The sequence below is a fragment of the Microtus ochrogaster genome, chromosome 1, assembly GCF_000317375.1.
Source record: "Microtus ochrogaster isolate Prairie Vole_2 chromosome 1, MicOch1.0, whole genome shotgun sequence".
Taxonomy (NCBI): Eukaryota; Metazoa; Chordata; class Mammalia; order Rodentia; family Cricetidae; genus Microtus; species Microtus ochrogaster.
The window spans coordinates 52,502,742-52,511,994 of NC_022009.1; the positions used below are offsets into that span (position 1 = coordinate 52,502,742).

General features: G+C 44.9%; 1 protein-coding gene across 1 annotated transcript in view; it reads right to left on the reverse strand.

Annotated features, from left to right (window-relative positions):
* The window catches only part of Dnah11 (dynein axonemal heavy chain 11), a 331,250-nt gene that overhangs the window by 145,907 nt on the left and 176,090 nt on the right, over nt 1–9,253 (reverse strand). Inside the window, exons 44-46 of the mRNA XM_026781665.1 lie at nt 8,821–8,952; nt 6,155–6,328; nt 126–330 (exon numbers count right to left, since the gene is read on the reverse strand). Coding sequence (XP_026637466.1) covers nt 126–330; nt 6,155–6,328; nt 8,821–8,952 — 511 coding nt within the window. The remainder of the gene's footprint in view (nt 1–125; nt 331–6,154; nt 6,329–8,820; nt 8,953–9,253) is intronic.

Consider the following 9,253-nt stretch of genomic DNA (forward strand, 5'->3'; position numbering starts at 1 on the left):
CTTAGAGCAACCGTCTCTTCAGATGGCGATACTTTGTCTCAGACCACCTTAGAGCAACCGTCTCTTCAGCAGCTGCGTAGGTCTCATCCAAGGGCCCATCTGTGTACCAGGGAAGGGGCACTCACTCTGCAGTGCTGCCGATGTCGTGTAGTAGTTGAAAGGCACACGGGACACCGTGTAGTCCTCAGAGAGACTTGCCAGGGTCTCGCTCAAAAAGACCGTTTTCCCCACTCCTGCATTTCCAACTAGCATTAGTGGTTTGCCTTTCTCAAGTAGCAATTCAGTAAAATACCTAAGACGAGTTGTCTCCGATGTGTGTACCAGAACTGTCTAGGAGAGAAAAACAGGAGAAGGGTTAGAGAGAGGCAGAGGCATTACCGAGCTTCAAGGCTGACCCAACACTCAGTTTTGAATTAAGACCCAAGGAACTCTTTGTGTAAGTTCATGTCCAGTAGTGCAGGTGTCACAGCTTTCAGGGGGCAGTTGGGAAATGTTATCAATTGTTAGAGCACAGACAACCGATAACATCATTCCAAGGGAAGTACACACCCAGTCCCTTTCCCAGAGCTCCTCCTTCCCTGTTGTAGGTATGGGAGAGAATAAAGCAGATATGGTCTGAAGTGTCTACTTTCTTCCAAAGCTGATGAGACTATTGGGAAATGGAGCTACACACAGAGATGGAGCAGTATCAAGGCACAAATGGCACAGTCCAAGCAATAGGGTTCAGCACAATGAAATACCAGTTGGAGGCAGGTAGAGTGTGCCCAGATCCAAAGCATATGTGAACATTTTGATAAAATTAAGTCTTTATGCTTATACTTTGAAATTTGGCAATTTATTAGTATTTACTTATTCAGACACCATAATGTTTCACAGAAATTTGAAATGGCCCTACAAGAACAAAAGAAAATGAGTTAAAAATGAGGCTCAGAGTTGCTGGCCAAATGACTCATCAGGAAAGGCCTAAAGAAGGTGAGATGGTCCTTTACGGTTCCTGTTTCATAAAAGAATCCGCCAGACATTCTACAGGACACAAAAGAAAGTGACTGACAAACTGCAATATAGGTGGAACTGTCTTTGAAATTTCCTGCTTCATGAAAAAGTCTGCCAAATACTGTGGGCCTGTGGGCTGAAGATGGATGCCCCAATGGTACAGAAGAACTTTGGGTGACTTTCCAGGCAGCGAGATGTCTCTGTCAATTCTAGAGTTTTGAAAGTTTCTTACAATGCACTTCCTGTTAACTTAGGTAATATTATATCCTTCTGGAGTCTTTGATGGAGTTGAAAAAATAAATAGTTATAATTATTGTTTTCCTTAGTTATGATAAAAGATAAAGTAGATATAAATACTGTAACTATAATTTTTGCTCAATACCTATTTTGTTATATGTAATTTTACAATGTTAAAGTTAAAACTTTCCTTTTTATTTGAACAGAAAAGGGGAAACGGTATGGGAAGTCCTTCTGTATATGTGTTGCTTTTATTGGTTAATGAATAAATCTGTTCTGGCTAGTGACTTAGCAGAATAGAACAAGAGGGGAATTCCAAGCAGATAGAGGAGGAAAGAAGGCAGTCAGAAAGACACTATGTAGCTGCTGAAGGAGAAAGATGCCCGGGAACCTTACTGGTAAACTACGAACCTCGTGGTAAAATAATAGAAATGGGTTAATTTAAGATATAAGACCTAGTTAACAATACACTTAAGTGATTGGTCAAACAATGTTGTAATTAATAGAGTTTCTGTGTGCTTATTTCTGCTCTGAGCAGTCAGGAAATGACCAAGCAGTCTCTGTCTACACTATGCCAGTATGGCAACGTGAATTCAATCTTCAGAAGCTACCAGAGGCTTGCATGCATCTATGCATGTGCACGCGCACACACACACAGAGTGATATTAAAGAATAGACTTGGGAAATACAGACTAGAATAAAATATTCAGACAAAAGGTAGATGCAGAGACTGAATTCTGCACAGCAATTGAAAGATAGCTGATATTTTGACGCATTTCTTAGTGGTCAAATGTAAAAGTGGTAAACAAGACCAACAAACATACATAAAAAGCCTTACAGGGTTGATTTTTGACGTTAAAAACACACATATGTATAATGGGCAAAGTTCCTCCTTACGTGGTTGGTGCCAACTGACCAAAATGAAGTATTCTGTGGATCATTCTGAGTCACGGTCTTGACATAACTAATTGTTCTCCAACTTCCCTTTCACACGGTGACACCAACGCCTCCTGAAGGCCAGGTTGGGTTCTATGCCATTAAACGTGAGACTTCTAAACATCCAAGATGCTGTTTCCCTTCCAGCCTACAGTTGTCATCACTGGATTTTTCTGTGGCTGTCAGCTCTTTCCTTCGTATAGGAGCACCAGGAATGAACACTTACAGAGCAATCCAGGATTCACAGCAAACCTGCGAGATATTCTCCTCAGAGAGCAGGAAGCTAACACTGAGCTCAGGCGTGGACGAGTGAATGCAATCGACTCTCACAATCTCAAGGGGAGTGGCTTTGTCGGAGTGGGTATGGCCTTGGAGGAAGTGTGCCATTGTGAGGGTGGCCTTTGAGGTCTTCTACGCTCAGGATCCTGCCCAGTAACTCAGTAGGCTTTCATTGCTCACAGGATGTTGGACTCTCACCTACTTGTCCAGCACCATGTCTGCCTGCACGATGCCATATCCCACTGTGATGATAACAGACTGAACCTCTGAACTGTAAGTGAGCCACCCCAATTAAATGTTTTCCTCTCTAAGAATTGCCATGGTCATGGAGTCTACTCCCAGCAATAGAAACCCTAAGCCATCAGGTCACTTGGAGAGTGTCACAGTCGGTGAGTGAGTGCAGGTGCTTGGACTGGAATCTATTCTGTGGAGCCCGAGCTCAGCACAAACTCCTAACACAGCCCTGCAGAACATGGAGTCGGGAGCTGCACTGGCAGACTGCTCTGTTTGTTTTGGTGTGGCCAAGTCTCTTGGTTTTAAAAGTTAATGTGCTTTTATTTTTTTCTTTTCCCTTTCTTCTTTCCTTCCTTCCTTCCTTCCTTCCTTCCTTCCTTCCTTCCTTTCTTTCTTTCTTTCTTTCTTTCTTTCTTTCTTTCTTTCTTTCTTTCTTTTTTGAGACAGGGTTTCTCTGTGGGTCTAGCTGTCCTTGAACTCACTCTGTAGACCAGGATGGCTTCTTAAACTCAATAGAGATTTATCTGCTTCTACCTCCTATGTGCTGGGATTAAAGGCATGCACCATCACCTATACTTCAACATTCTGAAATTTCTTCAGACCTAGACAAATTAGGATCATTTGTCATTCTATGGTCACTACAAATACCTTTGTGGAAACATTTCTCATCTGGTTCTCTGTTTCCCCAGGTATAAAATGGTGCCTCATGACCAGGATGCTGTAAAGAATAAGTTAACTGCAGCTAGGGAGATGGTTCAGCTGGTAAAGTGTGGGCCATATAAGGATGAAAACCAGAGTTGGAATCACCAGTACCTACATACAAACCCAGGCACCAAAGTGCATATCATCCTAGCACTGGGAAATCAAAAGTGGGAGACCCCTGGGACTTCCTGGACAGTCAGTTTAGCCAACAGTGAGTTACAGGTTCAGCAATTTGCATAAAAATAAGGTGGAGAAGTGTGACTGAAGCAGACACTCTGTGTTGGTCTCCGTGTGCACACATGTACAAGTGCAGTCACGCAGAGGTGGAGAAAGTATGACTAAGCAGATACTCAGTGTTGGTCTCCGTGTGCACACATGTGCAAGTGCAGTCACACAGAGGCACACATTCCACACATGCACACATACATGAACACATACATGCAAAAAGAATTAATTAGTTCATAGTCTAAATTATTCAGAAAGGGAGTATAATAGTATTTCTAATTTCCCATGGTCCTGCTCCAGCGCATAAATGGTGTAGGAAGTCCTTCTGTCCGTGTGGAGCTTTCATTGATTAAAATAATGAAGATAAAGAAACTGCCTTAGCCTAGTTGATAGTAGCAGAACGTCGGTAGGCGGAGAAGACAGAATTAAATTCTGGGAAGAAGAAAGCAGAATCAGGAGACACCATAGATACTCCGCCTGAGACAGACAGACACCTGTTAGAATCTTTCCCAGGAAGCCACTGTCATGTGGCAACATACAGATTAATGGAAATGGGTTAAATTAATATGCAAGAGTTATCCAATAAGAAGTTAGAGCTAGGGGCTGGAGAGATGGCTCAGAGGTTAAGAGCACTGACTGCTCTGCCAGAGGTCCTGAGTTCAATTCCCAGCAACCACATGGTGGCTCACAACCATCTATAATAAGATCTGGTGCCCTCTTCTGGGGAGCAGGTATGCACGCAGGCAGAACACTGTATACATAATAAATAAATTAAAAAAAAAAAACCTTAAGAAGTTAGAGCTAATGGGCCAAGCAGTGTTTAATGAATACAGTTTCTGTGGGGTTATTTTGGGGCTAAGCTAGCCGGGCTGGTGGGACAAACAAGCAGGCTCTCCTTGCAGCATATAACGAGGTTGCTAATAGCACAACCACACTGGTACCATTGGATGTAAAGCCAGTGCACAGCCTTCCAGGAGGAAAATGGATTTTTCAGTTCAATAAAACTTGGTGACTAAAATTGCTTCTTTTTGTTCTCTTTTGAATATGAATGATAAGATAGATCAGGTTCTGACAGAGGTTTTTGTCTCCAGTTTTCAATCAGCTAGGAAATACTGCTGGGCAGCCATAATGGAGGTAGGCTGGACAGATGGCAGACTGCAGTGTGCAGCAGGGGGCCTCCTAACTAACACTCAGCTTTCTGCCTGAATCACCCATCCGGGTGGCCTCCAGTGTGCTAGAGGTGCCATTTGCAGTCATTGCCATGTGTGGGCCCCAGATGTTCTTGGGTTAAAGTCTTGGTCCCATGTGGTAGTTTTGGAAAACAGTGATAGGACATTTGAGAGGCAGAGCCTGGTAGAGGCCATTAGCCCACAGACAACAAACTCTAAAGGGGACTTTAGTGTTCCGGTCTTCCACCTTAGACAGGAGAGATACAGGGTAGCATGACCAAAGGTCTGGGACTTGTGGGACTTTAAAATGCAGTGTAGACATCCACACTGCTGATCCACTGACACCGTGGACCCAAAGGGCACTAACCTCACCTGCAGAGGCCAGGGCTTCTTCTTTGGACTCGGTTGGCCAAGACTGCTGTCTGAGGACATAGAGCTGGGACTGCCAGTTCAGACTAAGGGTTCAATGCTGCTACCCTGGGAGACCAAAGGTTCAGGGCAGCATCCCCTCCCTGTCTGTTTGCCATGGAGCCTTCGGAGCTGTGAGAAAGTAGATTTCTATTGTTTCTGCTGCCTATGGGAATTCCTGTAAACTAATCAAAGTGGAGGAGGCAAAGCAGACAGACAAACACATGCATGTGCATGAGTGTGAACATATCGATGAAGACCGGAGTCAACAGGCCTACCCTACACCGTGAACTTGTAGGTCTAGCCTTGCCCTTGTACCTGTAACTCTCATGTGTGCTCTGGTGACAGCCCCAGGAAACCACAGCTTTGAGTTCCTGCTCTTTGGAACCAGCTGCTTCCTCACAGAGACGACAATTGTCCCCTCTCAGCCATCCATCCAGCACTGTTTCCAACAGCAAGCTCTAAAATGATTCAAAATGTTATTTTTTTTAAAAAAAGGAGACTAATGCAGACCAAGAAGTTGGTCACAGAATAACTCAATCTAAGAGAAATGGGGATGGGCCATGTATGAAGTCATTCATGTGGACTTGTCAGCTGACGGGAGAATGTGGACCGCTGGTGCTGTAAAGATCAAACACATCATTTGTGTCAGGGGTGGCAAAAGAAGAACGTTCTATGTGAAAAGTGATGTCCAAAAAGTTTACATAACTTAGAAATAAGAATAATTGAATTAAGTAAACCCTGCCTCAGGCTTTACAGAGTTTGTGCAGTTTCTAGAGATTATAAGCATGTGACCCCCCCCCACAGGGTTATGCTGAACCTAGGGGCAAAGAGTTTGCAGAGATATGGACCTCCTCTCTGAGCATCCGCATGGTTGACTCTTCTCTCCCGGGGAAACATTTGGTCCACAGAGCAGAAAGCACAACCATGAGAAGGACAGGCCATCTCCTCTGAAGGCTCTGCACACCTACCTTCAGGGGCGCATCGACATCCATGCTGAACGGAGGCACCTTATCGGTCCAAGGCAGGAACTTTTTAGTTTTGTGGTCCAGATAATAATCAAAGATGGTTCCCTGGGACGGAAACTTCACGACTTTCATTTCTTTATGCCACCATCGGCTAAAGTCGGCTTGATAATCAGAAAGCTACGGAGAACAGGAGAACTTGCTAGAATAGACCCGGAAAGAATACAGTCCCTACAAATTCTGCTGCATGCAGGGTCTGTGGGGTGCTGCGTCATAAATGCCAACCCAACTCCTAGGTGGGAAGTCACCAGGTTACGTTGAACGCTAGGTCTGAGCTGTAACCTGTAATGCTGCCATGCAGATTGGAAGTAGTGAGTGACAGGCAGCCACGAGGGGTACAAAGTGGCTTAAAAAGCAAGACGGTGCTGGGAGAGCCTCACTTCTCTCCTGCTAGTCAATCTAACAGTGAACCACTGTGCAAATCGCTGTGCCAGGTACTGCTGGACAGTGGAGAGTAACACTGTGGTTGGCTTCCACCGTTAGCACCACTCATGGGGACAGCAGAAAAAGAACGCATGCTTTTTAAAGCACTAAATCATATATGGACAGAAGACCTGTCTTTTCTTTTGAGTTCCCAGCCTCCAGGCCCTTTTGCTATTTGATATCTTTGTGTTTACAAAATAATGATAATGAAAAACGCTACTTGAAGTCTTTGCTTTAAAAAGTAATACATTGCCCTGTGTCACTAACAAAAGGTGTTCTTAAAACTTGGCCCACCACAGGCCCCGTGGATTTGGAAGTCCACAGGGAAAATGTGGACAGCCTCGTCTTGGTTTCCAGCAGGACTGAGCCGCGAGTCTGGCTGAAAACCCCATAGAGATGAACTGTTGTCCTCCAGCGAAGTCACGGGGCAGCACCCCATCTCTATAACGGTGGTGTTGTCTGATAAAGTGATACCCATAAGCTCTCACTGTCTTGATTACTAGGGTGTAGTTCATGAGGAAGGGACAGCACCTATGCAGCGGCAGCATCCCCTACATCCTCAGTGGTCTGGCTGAGGGAATCAGATGAACTCAATGGTCTGATAAAATGAATCCTACATCCTGAGATGGTCGGTCTATCAACTGCATATTCTTGGAAACCTGGACCAGCAACTCATATGTTCCCAGAGGTCAGGAGCAGGAACTCCTATACCCATGGTATTGACCTGACCTAGTGAATTTCAGCAAAATCTGGAAGTGCTGTGCATGTTCATTGCCTTTGGCAATCTTGTATTCAACTAGCATCCCAGCTCCTGTATCCCCCTCTTCATTTGGTGTCCCTATGTCCTTGGGCTCTGGTGGTCCTTTTGATTACCAGGCTGCCCACACTCAGGAGCAGTCAGGTGGTGGGGACTGTGACTAACACTGGCGGGGTGAGCACTCTGAAGGAGAGTCCCTCCCCTACCCACCTCCAAATTAGCAGAGTTCATGCTCCTGCCGGGCATTTACCCTCATTGAAACTATTTTCATAGCAAAGCATGGGATATTTTATCTCCCTATAAACTTTGGTCTGAAGCCAAGCCAACGTGATTTTTAATAATCCACAGATATTACTGACTCCATTCTCTTGCACAAAATACACCTGACTTCTACTTCGCTTCAAATTTTGCTTTCTCTAAACATTCTATCATGAAAATGGCTTCGTGGTACATCCTCGATTGCTAAACTTGTTAAAGCAAAGTGACTGTTCTGGAGCATGGAAGGAAGCAAATGGGACATCCACCCTCAGCCACTCTCGGCCCAACAGGGAAGAGGGGGCTCAGAGGAAGCCGAGGAGAGTAGCCCTTGGCTCCCACTCAAAGCAGCACTGACGGCTGTCCCATGGGAGCACTTAGAGATCAGAGAAGGACATCTGGCAGCTGACAGGGTGACAATGATTTGTGAGGCTCGACTTATTTATAGAGCTGTGCTCTGCGTCCATCACTAGTGAGGACTAGGAGGATGTGGGTCACTTTTGGATGCGATGCCTTCTGAGGGGAATTCCCTACTCATGCCTGAGGAGCGCTGAGAAGGCGGGATGGCTAGCCAGTGGTGTGCAACTTTAACTAGAGTCACAGTACTGGAGGACCGTGGCCAGGGACATGCTGAAGCACCAGGAGGTGTGGGCCTTGAAGAAGGGCACAGCTGAGGCACACCCTGCAGCAGCCACCAGGAGCCCTTGGCACAAAATCTTTGTCTCTAGGAGAGATGAAGTTTGGCTTTCTCTGCACATGGAGGCTGTCTTGAAGCAATGTGACAGAGATGACATAAGAAGGCACTTGGAAGTAGATGGTGGAGGTGAGACGCATATGCTTCTGGCACATGGTAAGTCTAAATGGCTTGTATATTGGGGTGGGATGAGGTGTGTATCCGCACAAGCTATGTCTTAAGCTGTTCCTGTAGGCCATCAGAAGCCTATGTGACTGTGTCAGAACTGCTGTGCAAGGGGAAGGCTTTACCTGAAGCAGAATGACCCTGGAAAACAATGGCACCAGTATTGACCAAGACTGCAGCGACGCCCCAGAGGGGACAGTCTCCACAGCTCAGAACACACCAGGTCCAGAGACGGTGATAACAACTAAAAGATGCAAACCACATTTTAAAAAGCAACTTCCCCACCAGTTCGCATCTCTGGAAACTCTTTCGGCATACTTGGTCTCGAAGCAGAGTGCCTCCAAATGCCCAGACACAGGCAAAGACAAAGTAGACTTCGTAGGCTTCCTTGGGGCTGTCAGGAGGGACATTCTCAGGAGTCAACAAACACTCCAAAAGAGTACAAACAGTCTGAAAAAAAAACAACCACCATTCATTTAGGGCAATGTTTGTTTTTGTTTTTGTTTTTTTTTCCAATGCTGGAGAATGGTCAAACAAGTTTCTTACAAATTCTTCCTCATTCTTAAGAGAGTATGTAATTTTTCAAAACTCAGTGATTTGCTAATGTTTAGAGACACAATAAAATGCTGTGTCTTAGATGTCTAAGTCAGTGGTTCAAAAAAATAAGACACACATTAATCAGTCTTTAGAATAGTAAAAGATTTGGTACTCCAAATGTTTCTTACTACAAACATTTTAAATGATTCAAATA